At 39.1% G+C, this 26,855-nt stretch overlaps 1 protein-coding gene across 1 annotated transcript; it reads right to left on the reverse strand.

Moving 5' to 3' along the window:
• Positions 1-3,076: 3,076 nt before the first annotated feature.
• Positions 3,077-21,155, reverse strand: LOC140240597 (monocarboxylate transporter 12-like). The gene is made up of 5 exons (XM_072320356.1): positions 20,972-21,155; positions 7,196-7,339; positions 5,821-6,774; positions 5,088-5,336; positions 3,077-3,243 (listed from the first exon to the last, which is right to left on the reverse strand). The coding sequence occupies exons 1-5, from the start codon at positions 21,126-21,128 to the stop codon at positions 3,077-3,079; spliced, it is 1,671 nt and encodes a 556-aa protein (XP_072176457.1). The 5' UTR covers positions 21,129-21,155.
• Positions 21,156-26,855: the final 5,700 nt, after the last annotated feature.

Raw genomic sequence — 26,855 nt, forward strand, 5'->3', positions numbered from 1 at the left:
TTCTATATACTGTAGGTCATCACATAAAGTCAATGCCATGTCATTATGTATACGAATACTGCGTTACGTTATTCATATAGGTAGCGCTTTTACAAACAAACAAACAAACAAACAAACAAACAAACAAACAAACACATAATTCCTCGAATACAATGCAGTTCATTTTTGTTACACTGACTGAGGTAATTTGCGAGTGAGATAACTGCCTGGCGCAAAAAAAGAGAAAAAAATATCCATACATTAATATGAAACAAAAACAACCGAGACTGCTCAAACGTTAAAGGACAGTGGAAATTATTATTGTCTCCTGAATGCCCCGTACAATATAATGCCTTCAAGCCAGACTACTGCTATATCTCCTTCCAAAGAAAACATAGGGAAAAAAATGGTATATTGATATAGGACACTAAAGTGCACGACATGAAGGACAGTACTAAAGTGTTCCTTTAATCTAAAAAAAAAAAAAATCTGCAAATTACAATATTTCCTTGAGCTCTAAACCCCTTGCTGGCAAAGTTTACACACTGATATATCATTTACTTGTGTCCTGTAAAACCCGCTACTCGTGCACTGCATTACAATGTTACTACAAGATGGACTAACGATGATATCACTGAGCTCTCATTTTCGCGTGACAAATTAGTATAGCATTATACATTTTTCAGGGAAACGAACAAAAAAAAAAAAAAAAAAAAAAAAAACCGCACGCCACCAAGCGGGCTATGTCAGAAGAGCAATGATGATCTTGACATGAATAACTTATGCCCCAGTTTGTAGAACTAGTTCGATCACTAGAGTATAGGCACCAGAAATACCCGTTCCGAATGACCAACCGCTGCGTGTAACTACAAAAAAAAAAAAAAAAAAAAAAAAAAAAAATATTACCACCTAGTTATCGCTGCATCGTCAGTGAGCCTGAACATGATTTCGTTATCTCCTCAAGCACAAATTGATAGCCTGTGATAATGTGCTATGGCATAATTTTTACTGTATTTTATCATAACTACATGGAGTGTTTACTTTATTATACACTAAATTATCATATGCACCGTATACCAAATCAATCAACATAATAATGTCCTTAAACATGAACAACTTGGTGAGTTTTCATTATCATCTGCCTATACTTTGTATCTTTCACATTTGGCAATCTTGTACATGTATGATTTCTTCCGAACATATCGCTAGTCCAAACCAGAAACAGTTGGTTTTTCAAAGAGTTTGTGTATCACACAAGCTCCACTTTATAAAGTGTAGAAAGTGGTATGAATGCCACGCACGTTTCCTTCTTCCCCACCCCCCCCCCCCCCCCCCCGTGAATTCACACTTTCCTAGCGCGCAAGATTTTTTCTTAATTCCCTACAAAGCCGCTAGAAAAAAAAAAGAAAAAAATAGAGACATACGCCGAATCACTATAGTTGACCTTGCACTTGGAGACTACTGAAGCGAGAATTCATATCTCCCATGGAGTTGAGCCAACGCGCCCTATGATAAGTTTCGTTCAGACAAAATGGACCCAAACTAAATACTGAAATTGCTCTTCATGACTAGTATTTAATTAGACGACAGGACGAATAATAACTGATGAGCACTTACTGGAAATAATGCCCTTACTTTCTGTCCCATATTTGTGAATAATCTTATCCATATCATCACAAGCATATGGGCCATAGCAACGTCCTATATAATCTCTACCTTTAATACGGGTCATCAGGTCAACCGCTACAGATTCTTACGAATTCTGAATCTCCGAATGCTGATCACTATGCCTTTTACGTACCTTCTAGTTAACCATAAGGCCAAGGGAAAACTAGAAAAGAGTAAGAATCCATAATCTCGTAGGCAGCATTATTCATCTACGCACTATAACAACGCATGGATTTACTGCTTTCAATTTTACGTTAAAAGCCTCCAGACACCGTTAATGCGCCTCTCAAAAAAAAAAAAAAAATAAAAAAAAAATAAAAAGAAGTCTATTTCCTTCTCTTCGAGCGAGGCAAGATTTCTGCAGTGCACGCACCATGAAAGGACGGGCAGGGGTCTTAGGTCATGAGGTTGTGACTTGACGAACAGGCAAAACGCGTTTCACTTCTTTTTTTTTTTTCACAGTACAAACTACTCGTTTCCACGCATATAAGGGTATCAACCTGCGAAGGGAATTATGGGCGAAAAAGTGGCGCAATCAACACATGGCAGTACTGGGTACGAAACATCGATGATCAATCGGTGTAAGTAAGATTTTTCTTGAGGGGTTCACAATCTACAAGCCTGCTTTTTAGTGGACCTCTCAGTTCTTTTTTTTTCCCCCAACTGAAACATAACCTTGTATTTTTTTTTTTGCGTATACATGCATATATGTGTAACTTTATTATTGTAGCATTTGATATCATTTGCAAGATGTATGTATACGATTATGATATGATTCCTAATTTATACTGTGTTATGTTCTGTTGGAAAAAGGAGAAGAATGAAATAAAATGAAATGAAATGAAATGAAATGGAATTCTAATATCATTCTTACACACCCAATAATAGCCAAGGAAAAAAACTAGACAAGAATTGGAAAATCCATAATCTCGTAGGCAACAGATTCATCGATGCGCTATACAACAATGCACGGATTTTGCTGTTTTCAAGTTTTACACCCAACAAACAAATGACAGGATAACATCGCAGCTTATAAACTCTTCGTATTTTAAAATACAAGACTTGCGATTCGCGTCCTTGTCACAAGTTTGTGTGTTGTTCTCACTCATTCAAGGCATCGTATCGAGTTATTTCTTGATAAGAAAACAACCAAAAGAGAAATTCTGGCAGAATAATAATTCTACACGGCTAGCGGATGTAAGGAGCCGGGCTAACAGTCCGATCTGCCTCGATAAAAAAGAAAGAAAACAATGTTTACTCCAGGCCCAATTTCCATGTATGTTTCCTTGTTTGTTGTTTCTCTTTAATACGGAAGTCACTTGAGATATTGAAATAATAAGCACCACTTCCGAGTGCGACTTCTTGGCGACACAGCGCGAACTAATGTCGGTGACTGTCCCCTCGCCTTAATTCACATGAATCGTGTGAATTACACACGAGTTTGGTTTCCAGACTCTAGCTCGTCCACCCGTTCCTTTCTCTTTCGACATCGTGAGATGACGGAAAGGAGCAGGTTGGTGGCGGCGCCGAAGAGAAGGACGTCGGCAGAAAAGAAAAACGACATCGAGTAGCTACCAGTGACATCAGCCAGCCAACCTGTCGTTAAAAAAAAAGAAAGAAAGAAGAGAAACAAAACAATGCTGCATTTAAGTCAAGCCATCAACATATTGCTTATCCGGACCACTAGTCGATAGTGTCATGATCATTATCTGATATTCAAATCACCCATATATCTTGCGCGCAAGAGATTAATAGCTATTATACTTGGGGAAAAAAGAAACACATTTTCAAGCACCATGCCTCTTTACCTACTCTATACACTCCTGATCAAAAAAACAATGTAGAAAGTACACATATTCTTTTGGTTTTTAAAAAACAAACAAACAAACAAATATAAATTGTCAAGGTCTTACCATGAGAGAAGCTCGTCTATAGGCATCAATCTAAGAACTTAGGATCCTTTGCATGAAATATGTAACGCCCTATAGGAAATTGTCGTGCATCACAAGATACCATTTGCCCTTATTAATTTTGTTGTTGCTGTTTTATGACTTCACAATTACGCAAACAATGAAATGAATCTCACAATCAACTTGAGATTATTAATTAAAAGACAAACAGGAATTTGATTTGATAGTGATTGAAGTGGCGAGGACAACCCTTGGCGAGGCCATTCATCATTAAACAGCAAAGACTTGATCAAAACTGGCAAAACATCCGTTTCAAATAGGATGTAGACATTGACCACTTCGATAACATCATTCACGTGTCATTGCAACAAGGAGTCCCGTGATATGCCTCACAGGTGTTAGGCAATATATTTGTATTCTACTTTCTACACACATTCCCACAGTTCTCTCCACGGGTGACATAGGGAAAGCTGGTTCAAGTTCCATTCCACTCACTGAACACATCAGTTTATGCCTGTAGTTCCTTTCACATGAACTGCGAACACATTTACAGGCAGAACAAACTTATGTAGCAACACCCTCCTCAAGTACAATTTGGAACATATATTATTGGCACATTCCCGAACGGTGAGGGAGAGAAAGAGAGAGAGAGAGAAAGAGAGGGGGGGGGGGGGGGGTCAGAGAGCGAGAGAGGGAGAAAGATGATATTTATCCTTCGCACTTGCTCTTTCTTCGCAAAGTGGAATAGAATATACCTTCTGGAAATAATTTCCTCAACCTGAAATAAGAGAACCATTAACGGGATGGTGTAGTTTTGGTTGAGGCGGGGGATTCAGATTTTAACTTTTTGCGAGATAATGAGAAACTACTCATGAAATATTAAAGAGTATACGATTCTAAGAGGTATTCAAAGTTTTATTTGATGGAAATCGGCTTTGAAAAGGCTGAGATATCCAAAAACAAAGTAAAACAGATTGGTCCTCATAATAAAAAGGTGACTCCCAGCCTTTAATATAAGGACCTCTTTGTTTTTGGATATTTCAAAATTTGAAAACCAATTTTCACCAAATAAACTTTGAATTCCTCTTAGAATTGAATGGTCTTTCATATTTCATTATCTCACACAAAAAAAAAAAAACTTGGAACTTTGAAGTCCCAAAATTACACCATCCCTTTAATGGTACAGAGTTCCCGTTTACGTTGTGGGGTGGGGTGGGAACTGTTTGATTAATATGTGATATAGAGTTTGCCTTATTTCAAATATGCTTTTAAGATGAACGATATTTCATTATATTAATTATATCTCAATGGCACATTACTATGTAACATGAAGTTTTTCCCCTTAGCTTATAAAGCACATCTACCATGGTCACCCGAAGTCATAGACAGCTATCGTCATGGTAACAACGAGGTAGGAATTCGAGTATTTAAACACACCCGTTTCGATAGCGGTGTAAGTTTTAGATTTCTTATGTTATCTATTCAGTTACAAGATGTTAAAATATAAAGTATGCCATAAGATTATCTCACCTGACAGAACTGCACCAACCGTCATCCCTACTCCTGTCGTCATGACAACGATTCGGACAGCATCCGAGATGAAGGCCGGAGACACGACCTTCTTGGCCTGAACGATACGAAGAACGATGCTGGCGCCGATGCCAATCCCCGCGAAGAAGATGGTGACTGCGGCTTGCGCAAATACGTCAATGACAAAAGGCATGGCGAAGAGCGGCAAAGTCGTTAATATGTTCACGACCATCATGAACATGTGTGGTCCTACAATTAATGTAAAAAACCCAGTGAGAATAAAAAAAGATAATAGCATATACATGCATGATGATGTTGAAATGTACTGTACTGTATACATAATATATCTATACATATTTGTTTGAACGTCAGTCGGAGGAAAGCGCAAGTGATTTTCGTTTTCTTTTTCTTTGTTGAGAAGTGTGAGCCGGTCAACGGCAGATTCAGGAGGCGACCACAACAACATTCATCTATTACGCAAATGTTTTGATCGATATCATCATTTTAATTCTTATTAGAAGATTTGTAAACTTGGAAAAATGAGAATTTGTTTTGTGTAATGTATCCGACTTTCGCAAAAGTTCTGACGTATTCATGTTGGAGTGTATCCTATCAAAATCGACTTGAAGACGAAGTATCAAGTTGACTGTCTTCAGTAACCTGCAATACAAGGAAAAAAAAAACAAACAGTATAAATTGGGTCTTTAGGAGATCGAAGCACTAGTAGTAGTACCTATAATGCCCTTGTCGACGGCTGCACCCACGACGATGCGTCCGACGGTGCCGCCCACACCAAGGACGGACAGGAGCGTGGCAGCTTTGCTGTGCGTCATCCCGCAATCGATTGCCATGGCCATGACGTGTGCGACGACGGGGAACGTACCGATCATGACCACGATCGAAGACAGGTTCTGCAAAATGGCGAGTGGTTCGTTCCAGAACAGCGTGATTCCAAGCATGTCGGCGACCAGCTCTCCCACCCTCTTCACACCATGGTTTCTTTCTGTAGAACGAGTTCTGCGAGCACGCTCATCACTCATTTTTGCGCTGGGCATCGATACAGCATTTGACAACGAGGTGCATTGGTCCGACGTCGGCATCATGCCCTTACCTTCTTCCTCGGAGACCTCTAAGGAGCCGGGACGCACATTCTGAGAACGATCGACATATAGGGGGATTGGGGGAGACAGGGAATTTGAGTCACTTGGTAGTTCTACACCATGTCGGGGTTTAGTCCTAAGGTGCCTCGTTGATCCTCGCTCTGATCCACTCGGGGCTTCCTCTACAGCATCGAATCTGTGATCCAACCTTTCCTTTCTCTGAATGACAGGCGTGCCCACCGGTGTTGACAGCCTGCATATTACGTTGACGTCCACGACGTCGACATATTCTTCAGCGTCCTCTTCGTAACTCTTGTTGCTTTCGCCCGATATCTTCGGGCGACGGCGAACTGGTAATGGGCGAAAGAGACACGATGCCGCCATGCTGTTGGCCACGAGGGCGCTGTTGATTAGTAGCGCCCCGCGCCATCCGTACGAAGCCACAAGAAAACGAGTCAAAGGCGGTATTCCAATCTGGCTTATGCTAGTCCCGAGGAACATAATGCTATTAGCGATACCAAAACGCCTGTTGAAATATATGGCCACCATATTTATCGATGAGATGTAACAGAATCCCACCCCAAGACCTGTGTAAAAGAAGGAAGTAGTAGGAGGAAAATGAAGAAAAGAAGTAGAAGTAGGAAAATGAAGAAAAGAAAAACGAAGAAAAGAAAAATGAAGAAAAGAAAAATGATCCTGAATGAAACAGGTGACAAAATTGAAGGCAAAAAAATGAAATATTACACAATTACTTCTACGACATCAATACCGTTTACGACAATAAGAGTACCTTGGTGTGTTAGAAACAAAAACCTTAAAAAAAAAAAAAAAACGATGAAAACACAAATAACCTTTCTACATGTCGGAATATTCACGACGTTATTACTTTTAAATCGCTTCATGAATTTGAGGTGGGCACGTGCCATTGGAAAACAACAAACATAATTATCAAGTTTAAAGAGTAGACATGGTTCTGAAATTAATTTAAGACATCGTCCAAGCTTTTACCTGACACGACCCCAATGGCCAGGGCAATATGGGAAGGCTTGGTAGCGAAGGCACCGGCCAGGCATCCGGACGAAGCGAGGACTGCCCCGATGAAGGCCGTGGCCCGAACCCCAATCTTGGACCACGCGAAACCAGTTACGAAACCTGTGAGAGTGACGAGATCGAGAAATGACTGTCCGAAAGTATCGAATGTTTTTGCCCCTCACGTTTGCCCCAATTTGTTGCTCATGGGCGTATCGAAGTCATTACCATATTAATTATTACGTCATCATTTAGTTGATGAATCAGCAGCCACCCCTCCTCTGTTTATATCTGAAGGACGCTTTTGCTTTTACATTGTCTTTGCTCAAAATCATGGGTTAAAATATGTTTGATAAAGATGCACGGCCTTGAAACTGAAGAAGCCATGTGGTATCACGAGAGTGTGCTACTGTGTGTGCGTGTGTTTGAACAGCGGATCTGCGTATCTGATGCGTTGTATTAAAGTAATAAATAACACTCATTGCACTCTTTTTATTCATAGTAATATGGGATATTTCATTAATTTGCACAATGGTGTCAGCCAGATATGATAGGGATATTCAATTCAATTCAATTCAATTCATTCATAGTTTATTTCCAATCCATCAACGAGAATCAAGAAAAAAACATAGTACAAATTACCAATCAACGAAAATCAAAACATAGTACAAAGTATACATGTCATGAAATGATATTGTTCAAACATTTGCAAAAGATTCATGTAGTATCCGAGATAAATTATATAACAACATATGTTTGAGGAACAATACATATATACTTCGTGGACGTGCGGAAAATAGATTCGATTGTGGAAAATAGTGATCCACTAAAAAGCAAAGCTTGTGGGACGTGGATCGCTAGATAAGTAATGAGTAAATAATAATGGTATATTATATACAAATGCATCACATATAATTCATACAGATAGAGACGTACAACTAAAATGTCATATCAAGTTGTGTAGGAAATTATCATCATTTGTGTGTGTGTGTGTGTGTGTGTGTGTGTGTGTGTGTGTGTGTGTGTGTGTGTGTGTTAATCTATTGGCGACTGACATTACACAACCTCACTTTCCTATATACGATTTGATTTTTCGTATTTGATTTAAGGAGTCTGGCGGTATAGCGTGGGACCCAAAGCAAACTCTAGAACTTGCTCAGCGGCAGCTGTCCCTGTTCTGCTCTCTGTGACCCTGACCCACGTCATTCAAAATGGCATAATCATTCCCCTGGCAATCACAAGCAAGTTGCTCGGTAACACGAGCGCCAACATGAAGACGGTACACGGTCACACCAGGGAGGTGGGAAGAGGAAAGATGTGGAGTTGACGCCTTTGCACATGCTGGGACAAGGGGGGGGGGGGGGGTTGGAGTAGGACTCTCCCGTATTTTACTTTTCCGTGTAAAAGGTACAACAGTAACTTGCAATACTCCCTATAACTTAAAGGGACTGTACAGTACTGGTTGCGGTGGGGATTCATGTTTTGAACATTCCTGAGTGAGATAATGAGAAACCTCTTATGAAATATGAAGTGAGCATATAATTTTAAGAAGGATTCAACGTTTATTTGATGAAAATTGGTTTTCAAATGGCCGAAATATCCAAAAAAGTGATGATAATAATAAAAGACTACAGGCCACGCCTTTTATTAGGAACTCTTTGTTTCACCTTGTTTTTGGATATCTCAGTCATTTCAAAACCGATTTTCATCAAATAAACTTTTGATACCCCTCAGAATTGCATGCTCTTTGTCATTTCATAGAGTGGTTTCTGAATTTCTCCCAAAACGTTAAAAGCTAAATCCTCACCTCGACCAGAACTGTATACACCCTTTAAACCACGTATGTATGTAACGTCCTGTGCGTTTGTACGCATGTTATTCAATTTTACTCAGTTTAATTCAAATTAATTTCTAATTCAAATCAATTCAATTCAATTCAATATCGTCCAATAAAAAAAACATTATAGGAAATCCAATTTAATTATTAATTAGATAAAATTATTTGAACAGTTGTTTCAGGATATCAGTTGTGATTAGAATGAATCATAAATTAGAACAAATTGAAAATATTGGTCGTTGTCCATCAATAGGATAACTCGCATTTCCAATACCCATTCCTGATACCCTATGAAATATACTGCAATACTGGGACTGAGGCTTCATGAATACCTCTCTGGTATGTCGGTCAGGTCTTGGACAGATATTTTGTTGTCGGGAATGACCGTTCTTGTAAAATATGCATTAAGTTTCGTAAGTGAAAAAAGTGTTCACCATAAAAGACTCTTGGACTATAAAAAAAAAAAAAAAAACGTATACAAACCATGGAGAACTCGCTTTATTTTCTTTTGAGGACTGTTGAGACATTGCCAAGAAAACCTGAAAACCAATAATTATGAACGTTTTCCCTGATTTCTGTGAACTGTTCACCGAAACTCCATTGTTTGTTCCGTTTTTTATTGCAGACACAGACTCTCTCGAATATCGCTTTACGGGGTACCAAGGTTCTCCACTCGCGATTTCTATACCTCACTCTCTCCTCTCCCGTCTTTCTTTTCCCCCCTCCTTTTTTTTTTTTTTTTTTTTTACCTTCAAGGACAAATATCCCAGACTATACCTGCAAATAAATCCGAGACCTTTAATCATGAGAAAGCTTTGCAATTTTAACATGATTATTATTTTGTCCATATCTGGCAGAATGGCAGATTCACTTGACGACATCCACATGTCTTTCATGACACTGAGTCAAAATGATTACTCTGTCTTAGCTGAGGCCCAAAGTACACGTCATCTATTACTATCATTATCATTCACGTATTACGCTTGAGATGACGCTTTCTGGGCTTTTGCTTTTCAATGGGCTTCGTTACATACATAATATCCAAAAACAGAAATACGTTGTTGATATCGGAATTCGAATTATCACTGTTGACACACCGGGGGTTATAAGGGCCGGTTAGACTGATACAATTGGTATGTTGAATCACGAGGCCCGAGAGAAATACTTGTGACGTTGTCATGACAACAGGTTGAGAATCATTTCTCGTCCTGCCGAACAGGTGGGTTCTCGAAAATATTGCTCGCGGTGACAGACTGAGGTTGAAAGAGATGGAAGTAGAAGGGAATAGTACCGAAACATATTTCAGCATAGATAGGGAGTTCATTTAAAGCTTTAGCTTTAGCATCGTTTTAAAGGGGCCCTGAAATCCAAATGCATGTTAATTAGTGTTGATTTATGATACCCTCAACATCACTTTTGTGGTAAAACAAATATCTAGAAACATTCAATATATTTTTAACGATTTTTTCTTCTATTTTTCTTCAGATTACTTGGGAACGCCCACAAAAAATTCTTCCAAACCAATCAATATTAACATTCTTGAGATGACATCATCTGTCAATCATTGCTTAAGTACTGAAATGTTTAACAAAAGACATTGGAATGCACCTTCCTTTCGACTCAGCATAACTTGCATGTTTCTATCATATTCATGTGACTAACAAAAGACATGGCGATGACAGCAAAGAAGTTCTTAGTACATTCAATGCAAGAAAATGAAATGGATGCTTTTCCGAGTGTTAATTGACGGAGCATTCCGGTCATCATGTCCATTCTTTGTTTGAGCAGGATTGATGAATACCATAAATCGTTACGTTACGCTTTTAAATGCATTATGTCGCTCAAAAACGAATGAAGTGCCCCTAACCAACTGAGAAAAAAAGAAATGCCATTCGGACCAATGTGCCCATGAGCTAACTCTGAACTGACTTATTTCTTGAACCTCCTTGGCAATACTCACGCGAAATATCAAGAACTATGCAGGCAAACTGAATTCTGTGTGTTAAGTAGGGCCTACGTAGGTATTCGTTTGTATTCACACAGTATAGGCAGATGGAATAGTTTGTTACAGTAGATTCTGAGAAAAAAATATGCATATCTTCAATGAAGTTGAATACAGATGTAAACCAGCCTATTCTCAGGGGTGTTTCAGATGACTTTGTCGAGCTTTCTTCTTATCTCCTTGAAGGGTCCTTTGCAATCCTAACATGTTGACCTCTATTGATGCCTTTTGATATATATTATTCAAATGACTGTTAATAAAATATGCGTCATATATTTGCGAAAGTTTTCCTTTTTTTTTCTGCCCACCTGTTAAGCATCACCTCTTAAAATAAAAAATACATTTCTCCCAGAACATCTCCTTTCTCATTACCGCTGTGACATCATCCTCCTGTAACATTTGAGCTGATTATAGGCCCAGTCACGACTGGACGTGCCTTACCATTCTTTGCTAATTATTACCTGTATTTATAACATCACGTTGTTGAACTTTGTTGTTATCGCTGTTTTTTAATGCAAATGTTTCTGACAAATTTGGGGCTAAATTATGGTATTGGTCCCCTCTTGTTCTGCGAACATGTGCGTCTTCACTAGATGCAAAGTCTATGCAAGGAGGTGCAAGAGAATGGAGTCACAACCGTCTTTTTTCCTTTGATAGATGTTCGAAGCCGCTGCTCAAAAATATTTGAAGCATGCCTGTGTCAAACAGGATCTGCCGCGCAGATAGGAAGACGTGACTCGTGTCTCATCGCATAATTACCAGCCACTTTCAAAGGATGATATGTCTCTGTGATGGTAATTACTTTTCGCTATCCCTTCTTATAAAAGGTAGGTGGTACCAAGGAGGTTTAAGACCCCGTTTACAGTGCGAGGCTCGGCCGCGGCTCGGCCGCGGCCGAGCCCACCTTCATTTCAGTGTAAACGCGCAATTAAGGCCAAATGCGAGGCCAAAATTGGCATCTTGGCCTCGCAAATGGCCATGCTCTGGAGGTGGTCTCGGGCCGAGCCGCGGCCGAACCCGGCCTTTTCTCAGTGTAAACGCAAACTGGGCCAAATGCGCGGCCAATTTTAGTCTGGCTTCCAAACCCTCTGCCTGTATTATTTCGCTTTTCAGGATATTAACCCCCTAAACGTCGAAAAATAGTACAGTTTAAGATAGTTTTGTCCTGCAAATGATTTTTTCCTCCGGCAAAGGCCTTTGCCCGAACGGCGACTTCGTCGCCACAGAATTCAGTTGGCAAAGGGTCTGAAAACCAGACAATACCAAATTGCGTTTGTTGTTTACAAGCAGAGCGCCACTACGACAAAATATTAAAAGCGCGGCCGAGCCCAGCAGTGTAAATGGACAAAATTGCGAGGCTCGGCCGCGCAATTGAGGCCGGGCTCGGCCGCGGCTCGCGCGGCTCGGCCGCGGCCGAGCCCGGCCCCGCACTGTAAACGGGGTCCTAGAGAATGGAGTCACAACCGTCTTATTTCCTTTGCTAGATGTTCGAAGCCGCCGCTCAAAAATATTTGAAGCATGTGGCAAACAGGATCTGCCGCTCAGATAGGAAGACAATTGACTCGTGTCTCATTGCATAATCACCAGCCACTTTCAAAGGAAGATATGTCTTTGTGATGGTTATTACTTTTCGCTATATTCTTCTTATAAAAGGTAAGTGGTACAGACACGAGGATGCGCGAATAGAAATTGAGCAAACAATGCTGAAAATTAATAAAGATGAAAAATACTCGACTGGGCATACCCGGGCACTAATCTGATATATCTATCAATAAAGAATTATACTTGAAGATTATTCCATATTATTACTTTTATTTGTGGAAATTAAGCGGAAAAGTGATAAAACCAGCTTTCCAGGATGGTACAGTTTTAAACATTTTCATATGATACAGCTCTGATTTACACTTTTCCACAAATTTCTGGACGGGATTGAAATTTGTTTTCCATGCTTTATCATTAATTGAAATTTCATTTCATTTAATAAATAGATAAGCAAAATATGGCCAACATTAGGATAACGTTCAAAATGAATCTCCAGATTGCTCAGCAAGACGACGGAGTCGAACATCGATCATCAAAGGCACAAGTGCACCTGTGGAATTCTTTTGTACATCAATAGAAATCTGACAACTGTTTGAATAATTGCAGCCAATTGGAACTCCAGGTATAAAACCTCCTTGGTCTATGGAGGTGCATGGACCTAATACACATGGACTACTCAAGGCAGTCTTTCTTCGATGTAATGATTGTCACCGACACATGATTATGTGCATCTTAATGAATACATTCAGGTGTCTTGACAATTAATGATAACAATTGTGTAATCATGTATCGCCACTAACAAAATAATTGTTTCCCTCATTTCAGTCTTGTTTCGCTGATGTGACTTTTTCAGACGGAAATATCTTTGAATGATGAGGAGCAGCAAACCTGAGATCATGACAAATCTTGTGTCAAAAGATGGGTAATAAGCCAGTTCGTAATTACCTCATGTGCACATTGGTACAAATGACCTTTCTTTTTTCTCAGTTAGTTAGACCCCGTTTACAGTGCGAGGCTCGGCCGCGGCTCGGCCGCGGCCGAGTCCAGCCCCGCTTCAGTGTAAACGCGCAAAAGGCCAAATGCGAGGCCAAAATTGGCCTCGCATTTGGCCTCGCTCTGGAGGTGGTCTCGGCCGCGGCCGAGCCGCGGCCGAGCCCGGCCTTTTCTTGGTGTAAACGCAAACTGGGCCAAATGCGCGGCCAATTGCGCGGCCAGTTTTAGTCTGGCTTCCAAACCCTCTGCCTGTGTCTTTCGCTGTTCAGGATATTAACCCCCTCAACGTCGAAAACTAATACAGTTTAAGGTGGTTTTGTCCTGCAAAGGATTTTTTCCTTCGGCAAAGGCCTTTGCCCGAACGGCGACTTCGTCGCCACGGAATTCAGTTGGCAAAGGGTCTGAAAACCAGACAATACCAAATTGCGTTAGTTTACAAGCAGAGCGCCACTACGACCAAATAATGAAAGGTTTGAATCGAAAGCGCGGCCGAGCCCAGCAGTGTAAACGGACAAAATTGCGAGGCTCGGCCGCGCAATTGAGGCCGGGCTCGGCCGCGGCCGAGCCCGGCCCCGCACTGTAAACGGGGTCCTAGGCACTTCACTCGTTTTCAAAGCGGCATAATGCCAAAGCTTGCCTGACGTAACAATTTATGGAATTCATGTTCAAACAAAGAATTATCTCGCGTTTAGAGCAGGTGATCAGAATATTCCATCAGTTGACAATCTATCGGGCACCATTTCATTGTTTTGTATTGAATGCAATAACAGCCTCTTTCCTTTTATATTGCGAAATACCATTCTTGCTGTCAGGTGGATGTGCTGGCAAGCACCATTTAGATAAGGATCACATGAATAATTATCGCATGACAGATGCTTATCTCAGTGAATTTACAAACTGAAATGCCTGTTGGTACAAATGACCTTTTTCTGCCCATGCGCAAAGTGGAATTACGAACTGGTCTATTGCTGCTTCGCACATTTTCGCACACGCATAAGACCTTGCCTATGAATGGCAAGATATATCTGTGGAGCTCTACCATTACCGTCCCTTTATGCACAGGAATAAGTTGGAAAAAAGTGAAATATTGAGATCACAAATGACAATCATTCTGCCTAACTGTTAGCTTTCTTTTAAAAACTGCCTGTTTCTCCCAAGCGAAATTGTTTGAGGTATTATTTCCTAACATACACCTCAACTGCACATTCACTTTACTTAATTTTTGTGAGTTATTTTCTTCTGCGCATATAGTTTTAGATTTCTCGAATCTCCGTCTTGTTCTTCTCCCGGCTTGCTGGCGGTGATGATCATGGGATCAAAGCAGTGAAGCATGCTAAAAATGTCTTTGTGGAGCTTTTGAGATGTACAGGTGCAACGATACGATGAATGTCCTTGTGTATTAGGTCCATGGGAGGTGGAAGACGCAGTCATCGGCAATGACAACATGAATGGCGGTGAATGGAGTGGTGACCGATTTCAGGATAATGCCGAATTTGGACATAGCATGTTACCGAGGTTTATTTTGAACATAATCATTAGACTATTGAAAACGGAAAGCTTCGGATCCACACTACGGAGATAATGTTTTCCGGAAGGACAATATTTCATGGTCTACGAACAAAAGTTAGAACTAATTGATGCCATCATCAGGTATGGTATTACTGAACGAGCGAAACTATTTTCTTTTTTTTTTTTTCAGACTAGGGTCTTTTACTGTGTAAATGATCCTGAACATGCAGACACGTAAACGCTGCACTGCCCGCTTTTTACAAACCATTCCTAAGACGACAAATGTGTGGCGCTCCGACAAAATGAGTCATAAGTCGCACGGGGAGTTTTCCCGTAATGAGCCGAAAATGAAGGGGAAGCACTACTCGGGTCGAAATTTTTTTATGACGGATTTTGATTCCTTTATGTTTTATCTGTTTGCACAGAAAATTTCAGCGTGTGAAAATGAGTACAAGTGTCCCAAATCACCGTTTTTCTGAGACAATTTTTTTCGGTTACATTTTTTTCGAACGCTCGCCTTTGCGTTGCGTTTCGCACCTATTGTTCTTGCCAGATCGAGACTCCGCCTCCGTTGCTAGGGTGTATGCTAATGAGGCATTGCTCTTGACTCCTTTGAAGACAAAACAAAGCATGGTGCGCGCGGCGGCGTCGGCGGCCAAGCGGCGAGGGCTATAGAATTACGCAATAATAGTGAGCTGACCAAGGCTATTGATTGCATGACCAGCGAGTTTCGTTTGATACATGCACTCCATTTCAATGAGTGGTGATTGACATGACGCACAAATCGCACTGAAAAAAAATAATTCCAACGAACGATCACGCAAAATTTATGATACTTTATCTATGAGCTAATACAATGATCACATATCGAACTCGAAACCTTTTTTATGCGTGTGTGTACTTTTACAACGGTTATTAATTGGCCTCATTAATGAATTTGTTCAAATAATCATAACTTTCGTTCCCTGGTATGTGACTTGCTGTTTAAAGTTCATCTCTGGAGATATAGTAGGGCCTAAGTTGTCAATTATTCTCGTTTTTATAAAGTCGACAATTTGTGTGCAATTCGCCAAATGTATGTAATGCGTACTATTATTTCCCTGGTTAATGAAACTTATTGCCTTATTACTTATGATGGTTTGGGCCGTGACGGCATGGAGAGAAATAGGAAGACAAACATTATTAATGCCCAGATAGCTCGTGTTCCCTTTGGAGGATATTCTGACTCTAGTCATCTGTGTATTTTTTTAGAAGTAGGACCTATTTGAGAAAGGGACAGAAAGCTGTGTCGCTACTCAAAAGTGTGCTTCTTCATTTTGTTTTGTTTTTTTTTAATCAGAATGTTTGTAATGAAAGCTGTTTGCCGTGTATTGCGTGTAGCTGACATGTGAGAGGTCAAGTCTGCAAAGAATTGGGACAATTGAGTTGGCTAACAGCTTTGCCAAGTAGCAGCGCTAATTGCCCATTGAATTGCGTATTCTGAGGAATTTCGAATGAAAGAACTCGGACGGCAATGTTCACGCCTTGTATCCGAGTAAACCCCGCATCAACGAAGCCTTAAACAATGAAAGGTAAACTTCCTGCTATCAAGGGGTGGATAATCATGCAACTAGTATTCTTTCTTCGCCATTGATAGCAGAATCAATGACGGAATGGAGCAACAGTGTTGGAGGATCGGCATTATGTCTGCTAATTTGTAAAGGAATTTTTCAGTCTCCTTTTGTGTTCAGAACCACAGTCAGTGACGCTAACTTACTCTATCTCCTACAAGCTATCGTTACCATCTTAAAACGTGAATTTTATGAAAGGCTAAAAGTGATCACGGAATCAGTTCTTCCGCGTGACACATGCAGGCTTTTATAATAGCATACCAAGCTTAAATCGTTTACCTGTATAGAAAGGGCGGGGATACACACTTATCGCAATCATCCGGATTTGAGAGTGATACACTCTACTACTTTTCTTCATCTTTCCCCCGACAAAGACCATGGTAATTCAAAACAAACAAACAAATAAACAAACAAACAAACAAGCAGTTGATTTATATCAGAACGTAGAGATTTTTTTTTTTTGTGTTTCATGTATGTATAGGTCATCTCTTGATGTATAGTAGGCATTTGTTGTCGTTTTTACAGCGTTTCCTAATAAATGCCTATAGCGAAAACCCAACAAAACTTCTATCAAGGAGGGAAGGGAACTTAAATTTAAATATCACATAGTTTACAGAAATCAGACATGTAAATAAGGCAATCATATACATCCGCACGGCCGGTTGTAATCTCTTACTATGATTATCAAACATGATCGCCTGCATTTACGTGCTTTTTTCTAATTTCTTGAACTTTGCCTCATTTTCTCTCTCTTTTTTTAAACAATTGCTCGAAACATTTAAAAATCGTAACACAGTCTGCTATCCCACAACATAATATTCCATTTGATTTGTCACTTATTGTTGGTCGGGTGACGCCAAATGTTGGAATCTCGAGCGATGATACACGGCATTTTGTTTGTTGGTTTTCGTCTCATCGCTCAAAAGAATTTTGACTACGATTACAAGACATAACTGATGGTTTACAGAAGTGATCATCAATTCAGTAAGGATTAGTCAAGTCATGAATTCACTTTACCCATCATGACTGTCTAATCGAACTACGACATTGTTTGGGTAACCGCGCCTTTTTATTCTCATAGTTCAAACTAATTCTTGACATAATCAAAACAAATAATTCTTTATTAAATTTCTCAAAATACTCAATAGACGGCCTAAGTCAAAACTTTCTACAAAGATTGCCTATACGGCAATCTTTACTAGCCTAAACAAGTTTTCTAGAGCTATCAGTTCCCCCTATGACAATGATTTCGATCGCGTTTTGAACTTGTATCGAACTACTTTCAAAACAGCTATTACCTTTGTAGTTCGATTAATAAACCAGTCTTTTGAATTCATAACCAACATTCGTAATCGTAACAATACAGTAACATAGTACTGCATGTCAATAAAAGTTGGAAAATGTAAATGCTATAATAGTAGCGCAAAAAAAAAAATGAGTAACGATTATCTTCATACATTCTAATTCCTAGTGATGTCGCTACGAAAATGACACATGGTTTGGTTCAAGCAAATAAAAGTAAAAAGGAATGGGATATACTTCTAATGATAGTACCACGCCGTACAATGCATTTCACTGTATTTTGTAACATTTGGTTACGTTTCTGTGCGCTTTACGTATACGGAAAATAAAAGGCAGATTGGTGCTATTAACATGCTAACACGCAACGCATTCAAAATGTTTTTTGAAATACACCGTATACAATATAATGTTTTAGTATACGGTTTGAAACTTTGAGTTTGCGAGTCCTTTATGAAATTATGAGCAGGGTTATTACATTATCAAGCAAAAATTAAAGTATTTAGGGATTCGGATTTGCGCAGGAGACTAACAGTGCTATATTTGGCGATCGTTCGCAACAGAGACAATCCTCTTCAATAGATATACAATGTAATTCTGTTTTCATGAATTGAAAGAGAAACGAAAAGAAGTCAACTTTTTAACTTCATTTAGCTTTCTCACCAATTGAACTTGATTTGATCTGCCATGCATGATATCGCTGTGTGCTCTATTAATTATATTAAATCATTTAATCGGCGTGCTTGTTTTTTATGCAGAATATCACAGGTAAGTTTAATTCATTGAAGTTCATAATGTTTGTACATATGGCGTGTTCGTTGTTTTCTATTTTCATTTTTATAATATATCACGTGTCCATTATCTGATTCTGACCACGAAAATATGGCGACTGTTTAAATGCGGAGCATGTACTGGAAAACTGTAATGTCTCCTGCCAGTATAGACAAACTGATTTCTAGTCTATCCCCGCTTAAAATTGAAATGAAATTGAACAAAAAAAAAAAAAAAAAAAACAACAACAAAACGAAGTTCGACTTTCAGTAGATTTCAACCGTTTTGTATAGTGCCTGATTCATGTAATGGACACAATTCTTTAGCACATAAGCAATCACACAACTTTCGTGAATAGATGTGTCTTAATGATTGCATCTCATGGAAGAAAACTCGTCTCCTTGCCTGAATTTTAGCTTCTTCCTGTTCAAGCTCGCGTGAAAGAAATAGTTGAACATCAATCGCAATCATTAAGAGAGGCACATCCTTAGAAATAAGCACAGGAGTACTGAGACACACTACGAAATAAAAACGGGCCTTTTATCGCTATTGACAACGCATGACATTGAAATGCTTTTTTTTTTCCCTTGGGGGAGGGGGGTAATACAATTGATTATTCTGAAGGTTCGTTAATCACACAATGAAATATGGTTTGCCATTAGCTTAGGTTCGTTAACAAGAAAATTAAATGCGGTTCCTTTCCGGTAGTTCCTTTACCCGAAAGTAATCAAGCAATCATTTTTTTCTTCTGATAAGGTTTGTGAATACAAAACGAAGTGAAGAAGGCCTAAGTATTAATTCCGAATATTTTTCAGTATTATTATTTATGATCCACTTCTCAAACGCAGAAAGATTGTAACTGCGCATGTGATGTAAAAAAAAAAAATCCGCTTAAGCTACAAGTTAATTGTTTTTTTATATGCTATGCTATTAGAAAAGTGACTGAGAATCATTGTAAACCCAACGTGAAGCTGTCAAGCCTACATCAACCTTTGCTTCTGATACTTCTGATAAGCGATAATTGCTGTGCACGCAACGCCTATTAAAAGGAAATGTGCCTTTGATATGGCGGGAAATCATAATGTTACGGCTGTATACAGCTGCAGCAGAAAAAACGCGAAAGCAGTTTTTGATGCTCTGCAACATTACGACCATGTGCGTAATTTGAGGGTTTTAAGTACACGCAAAGAACACGATCTCAAAAGACGACTATCGTTAATCAACTTCATTGACTTTTTCTACCGATGCTGTCTTTTGAACCCCCGCTTAGAATAGGTTCTCAGGTTCTATTTAATAGGTATTGGTACTTGCTAAACGCATCCTCTTTAGTTTCCATTGACAACAACATGGGAGGAGAATGGAAGCGATGAACGCCCTCGCTAAAAGACGCTTCTCGTAAGACGCATTGCGTGCCCGCCTACAATAGGTTCTCAGGTTCTATTTAGGTATTGGTACTTGCTAAACGCATCCTCTTTAGTTTCCATTGACAACAACATGTATGGGAGGAGAATGGAAGCGATCAACGCCCTCCCTAAAAGACGCTTCTCGTAAGACGCATTGCGTGCCTTCTTTTCTTTCTACTGTTTCCTATTGTTTGTGAGTTAAAAATTGCGGCAAACCACAACGCAGCCGACACACAACGCGTACCGACTCATTCATGCGGCGGCAGCGGCACGGACACAAACGCGCCGAAGTTTACATTCGGGCTGCCGTATTGGTCAGAATCGTTAATGATAGACCTGTCCTGCGATTGGTTGATTATCTTACATACCCAAGCTATCGCCTTATACGGTAGTGCGTGCGATGGAGCGTAAACGCCGTCGCTAAGCAGGACAGTTGTATTGTTTCGTCCCGTGAAAGAAACAGGTTGTGAGCATGAACATAGCCTGAACTTTGAGAGCGATTTTCTCCGTTATTTAGAAAATCAACTGACGTAACAAACGTGGTTAATATTCGTTTTTATGATCTATAGGGATGTCGAAATGAGTTGTATTACATATCAGTGTAAAGCTTAGAGTCTGTAGAATTCACTTATAGGCATAACTACGATTTCATTTTTTGCGACTTTTGACTCATTCCGACGGAGCGCCACACAAATGTCGGCCACAAAACATCGATCAGCACTACTGTGTGTTTTCCATCAATTACGTTATTATAATTTTGAAGTTACAGTATTTTTATGAGTAACTTACTCACAAATCCGGCTGTTCCTGGAAAGAGGAAGCCGATCCAGCTCAATTCACCGGCTCCTATTTGGAAGTGCACGGCCCATTCCACATACAAGACGCTGATGAAGGAGGTAAAACCAGCTGCCACGAGCCCGTTGACGAACGCCCCCAAAACGACCATCCAGCCCCAGCCTCCGTCGGGAGCAACGGGCACCTTCCCCGCGGATTGGGTGTCGTTGCTGACTGCTGGACAGCTGCAGGATGATCGCTGCGATTCCACTGCTTGGGGGACACATTTGGCTGAGCCGCCATGTTTTCTTAGTTCCGGCAATGTCGACCGAGATTCGGCGGGCGATGTCATGCGACCCTCCATGCTCAACGTTCAGTGTTGCAGTGTTCTCTCTGAATTAATACAAATCATTCGGCCTCGGCGATACATATTGCCACATAACCTATATTCCTATGTGCGCACAATCGGCAGTGTTCAAACTTGTGTCTTGCAAACTAAGAATGATGACGTATGATATGCGCACGTCTGCCGGTTTCACTCGTGATGAAGAATAAGCAGGCATAAGAGGGAGATTCGCAACCATCAGAAATGCTGTGTACTTTCGCTGTCAGCAAGTTACTCTGAATTCTTTCACACAAAATGTACTCCCAATCTACAAATCGTCTCTCCTTGTGCATACTGCTGCTTACGCTCCCTTAGCCCACTTTGACATGTCCCTCCTCCTCCATCCATGATCTTCTCAATCTCTTCCGTCTTAAACCCTCTACGTGCCGCACCAATCTCCTGTCCACAATAATAATAATAGGGAGCTTTAGATTTTAGACGCGCGGACGTTCAAAGAGAAAAAAACACGATCTGAGCGTGCGCAGTAGCGCGGATCAAGTTACTGCGCACACTCAGATCATGTTTTTTTCTCTTTGAACGTCCGCGCGTCTAAAATCTAAAGCTCCCTAATGTGTGATAGTAGTGCTCATTTGACTCATTGGCACAGAAAGGGTTGAAAAGTATTCTTTCATTTATCTGCCAAACCCACATGAAAAGTCATTGACCTGAAAAAATAGCAATTGTTCACTCCCCCCCCCCGTCCCATCACCCTGTTATAGCATTAAAGATCTAAATATAAAGGTTAAGAAATTCACTTCAAAAATAGCAAAGGTGTTTATTTTTCTTTTTAAAAAATCACAAAAACAAAAACGAATTATTTGCTGATTGCGGTTAATAAGGAAGAGAATTATCATATTTTTCACCTATGTGCTAATGAGATTTTGGTGAGATTTGAGGGGTTCCTTAATTGTTTAGTTTCTGTTTATAGGCCATACGAATAGAGCAAGTTCGCTATATTGTTCCCCAACCTCTCCGCATATCTTAGAAAATGATTGAAACAAGCTTGTTTACTTCAACATGAACCATGAGAAACATTGGTTAAGTTTTTTTTTTTTTTTTTTTTTTTTTTTTTTAGTCTTCCCTTTTTTATGAAAATCATTTCCCGGTGTGACACAACATTTACAGAAAAAAAAAATACGGACTCGCCGCTGATGGCGCATGTCTATGACTCTACTGAGCTGCTGACATTGGTTTGTAACAATTGGTTCGTAAGTGCGAACTGTTTTTTTTTTTTTGTTTTTTTTTTTTTTTTTTGTCCGCCCTAATCTTGGTGTAACCACTGATCTGTACAGAAAAGTTCAAGCCGCTATCGCTCGCCGCCAAGGTAATTGCAGTCACCGACGGTGGCGCAATTCTAAGCAACATTGGTCTCATACCTGTAAACAATCTCCCCACTATAATACAGTGCGTAATCCAAATTTGGCACGTTTGGAGGGCTACTATTATTATTTCATATTTTCAGCTTTGGAGAGCACAGTGTTTGGTGTGATGAAAAAAAGAACTCTGCCTCTCTCCGTTGGTACCTAATTACGTTGAAAATGTCGTGCATAATTGAGCACATGAACTTTAAGGACTAAAATGACAAATGCCTGTACACTTTTTCCGAATTTCAGTGTCAATTGAAGGGACAAGGGATGTCTCACTGAATGGATGAAATCTGTCAGTGAAAGTTGCCAAATAATAGGCCAGACTGTACGAATAAAGGTTAGTTTAGGGTTGATGCTTAGGGTTCTTCTACACATTTTATGGTCCATAACCTTCGACATGGCCACATGTCCGTTAACTTGCTCACTCACACAATGACTAACCCACGCAGTCCATTTTTTCTGTGTTCATATTCAACACATAGCTCGCAGTGACGAACCATTATGTCTTGTTTATGAAGAGAGAGAAATGGAAAATGGGCTACTTAACCTATGTGGGAGTGACCAAGTTATCGATAACTTGGCTATGTTGAAGGCTATGGACCATAAAAATAAAGAAGAAACCCTAAACACAAATCTGCAGTCGTGCATGCTGGCCTTGTAATTTGTTCACTTTTATTGACAGATCTCATCCACTCAGTGAGACATTCATTGATCCTTCACAATAACACTCTAACTTGGAAAAACAATGAAAGAACTATTTGTCATTGTCTTTAAAGTTCCAGTGCTTAGTCATGCATTGCATTTTCTAAATAATAACGTATCAATGGAGAAATGAAGAGTTTCTTTTACTCACAGCTAACACTGCGTTCTTCATGGATGACAATGATGAAAATAGTAGCCCTCTAAAGTTGGATTACCCTATTTTTGATACACATTGTATATACGTGAGAAAATCAATGAATTAAAACTCTACTATAAATACACAAAAGATTCAAGTTTATTTTTTGCCTTCTTAGTCTGCAATGTATTTCAATTCGGACATTATAGATTTCCGGGGGGGGGGGGGATCCGCTAAAACTATGCATAGGAGTTCTTACAGCTGGACTACTTGCTGCTGACGAGTTTGCCAAAACTGTATCTAATGTACTAAGATAATTATGAAAAAGAAAAGAAATATGGTCCCTCCAACTGTTAACATGTTAACTTTTGCAATTTATGTTGAGTACACCTAATAGAAAAAGAATTCCCCTCCAAAAATCGCAACCACAAGTTGCCCTATTAGTAATACGCACGATTTTTTATGAATTGTCTTCGGTATTTACTTTAGAATCTTTGCAGGTTTGAAGTTGTGAAGGGTCAAGGGTAAGCTCATTTCATTTACAGGTTGGAGACCTATATTACGGGCAAACTCCATCCAAATAATATTCTTTGTTAAAAGAGAGCTGACGAGCATTGGAAAAGATAACATTAGTTTAAGTACACCTCATTTAAAGTAATTAAGTTTTGGTTGAGATTTGGGATATAGATTTAACTTTTCGCCAGAAAGTTAGAAACCACTTATGAAATATTAAGGAGCAAACTATTTCAAGTATTTTAAATCTTAGAATCGGTTTAGTAATGGCTGGGATATCAAAAAAAAGAGGTCCTAATAAAAGAAAGGACCCACTAGGACCATTTTCTTCATTCTCATTCATTGAACTTTTTGTAATTGAGTTTCCTTAGAATATTGTATGCTATTTATCATTTCATAATGGTTTGTAATTTTCTTGTAAAAAGCTAAAATCTGATTCCCCCATGTCATCCAAAATTATACAATCCCTCTAACCCCTTTTTGTGCACTTACAGACTTCCACACACACGCACACACACACACACACACAAACACACAAACACACACACGCGCGCGCACACACACATTATACAGTTAATTATGATACATTTGTATATCCTATGGGTAGCTTGCGTTGTCACGGGATATGCTATTCTAATAAAGCATCCGCTGACACACACATACAAACACACAGACACACAAACGAACGCACACACATTTACACGATCACAAATACATGTACACCTTTCGCAGATACAATGATCACACACAAAGATTATTTCGCATACATACACACAAGCACATACTGACATAATAATAGACTGCACAAACATCAACAGCTCACATCACAAGTCGTTCAATAACATTATATCCATAAATCTACGCATAGTATTGAAATGTACTCTAAAAACTCCCAATCCCAAATCATCAATATTTTCCCACTTTTCTGTTTATTACTTTCTTTCCTCTTGCTTTAGTTGGATTAATTTCCCTCTTTTACTCAAGGTCTACACATTTTGGTTTCCCGAGGTCGCCATCGTGATCAAGGAGCTGCTTAAGTGTGGTCAGTCCGTGCATTTTCTTAGTCATTATCACTATATAGATTACAAAGAGACTCAATATGTTTTAGTATATATTATACATAGGTCATGTAGGTGGTTTGTTATTTTGTTGAGTCATGTTGTATTATGTACGTTGTCTTCTATTCCGTAGTGTACATCAATACATGTCACGATATGTTCCATGATTATTATATATGTGTAATTGGTTTGCAAAATGCACAAGATAAAGAAACCACAAAGGACAAAAACAAAATACTTATGTTATCTGCACATCTCTGACAGGTTTATTCAATGCATCATCATGTGGTAAAATGCTAAAACACAAATATTTTAACATTGAATTGAATTGAATTGAAAGGGTTATTTACTTGAAAGTATGTGGAAATGCGAATTTTGATTAATATTGTAAGACACCGAATGTCCTATACAATGTGTACTATGCAATTTACGCAGTTTTTCATCATCATCATCATTACATAATAAAGATTATCAGGCACATTGGTCATCAACCGAAAATGAAAAAAAACAAATTAAAACAAAACAAAAGGTATACGTAAATTTACGTAACAAAACTCAGCAAAGCTCAAATGTATTGAATACCAATTTATCAATTCTCTCGAAAGTAGAGTTGAATGAGGTTCGCATATAGCTAAACGTAAGCATGAGCGAGAGAAAAATAATTATTCATGCTATGGCAGAATCACGGCAGTTACTTTTGTTTTGTAGGTGTACTTTGTTTGTTTGTTTGTTTGTTTATTTCTTTTGTCTAACTTGATACCGACTTTCCCGTCTGGAAAGTCTAACATCTCTGCCTTTGATGTAGATATGGACAGCACCGAGACGATGTATTGAAATGATTGCCAACTTAATGAACTGAATTTCCTTTCTCTGATTGCTAATTGTATTGCTACTGTTTTCAGTTCTAATTCGACTATTACTTTTGATGGAATGTTTGAAAATATTTAGATAATGAAGTTAGACAGTAAGTTTGTTATGCAATAATCATGTAAGTTGAAACAACTTTGAAGTTTCTTAACTTTTTTCCCGAACTTGGCTTTCTAAGTGTGTAAACACTGGTTAATGTTTTTGCACCGTTTGTGTAATATTCAACGTCCTGATATCAATCATGTTATATTCTGAACAAAATGCGAACCTACTTTGTGGAAAGCAAGAAAAGTTCTACGCTGAAACATTTCAATGAGGTGATTAGGATTATTATGTAGCAGAGGAATACAGATATACTGGAGAAGTTTTTAAGAAACAACTGTACTCTAACGTGAACAGGAACGGCCATCTTTGTCAAAGGTGAATTTTTGCGTGCAATATCATGATTTAATATCAAAATTAAACAGATTTTCTTTCCAAAAAAAAAAATCATTAAAATGATATATGATAAATGTCTTTGAGCATTTGACTTGAAATTAGCACATGTGACCGGTATAGTAGTGTACGTAGATGTGCTAACTTCATCTTTCGTCATTGTTGAACAATGCGTTGCTATGGTAACAGCAGTCTTTGAATGAAAATCATACAAAAATGATTAATTCAGCTATCTTTCTCAGCTTTTCAGCATTTGGCTTGAAATGTACTGTAATACCTGGCAAAGCACTTATGCAATAACCAATGGACTTATCTATGGCAAAAAATATTAAGTGAAGTTCAGTAGTCAGAGTGCAATAGTCTGATTGTAGCTTCATATTAACACTGCAATTTTGACAATGCATCACAGTGTGTTGAGTGTAATGGATTCCCATAT

The sequence above is a fragment of the Diadema setosum genome, chromosome 17 (genome assembly GCF_964275005.1).
Source record: "Diadema setosum chromosome 17, eeDiaSeto1, whole genome shotgun sequence".
NCBI classification, from domain to species: domain Eukaryota; kingdom Metazoa; phylum Echinodermata; class Echinoidea; order Diadematoida; family Diadematidae; genus Diadema; species Diadema setosum.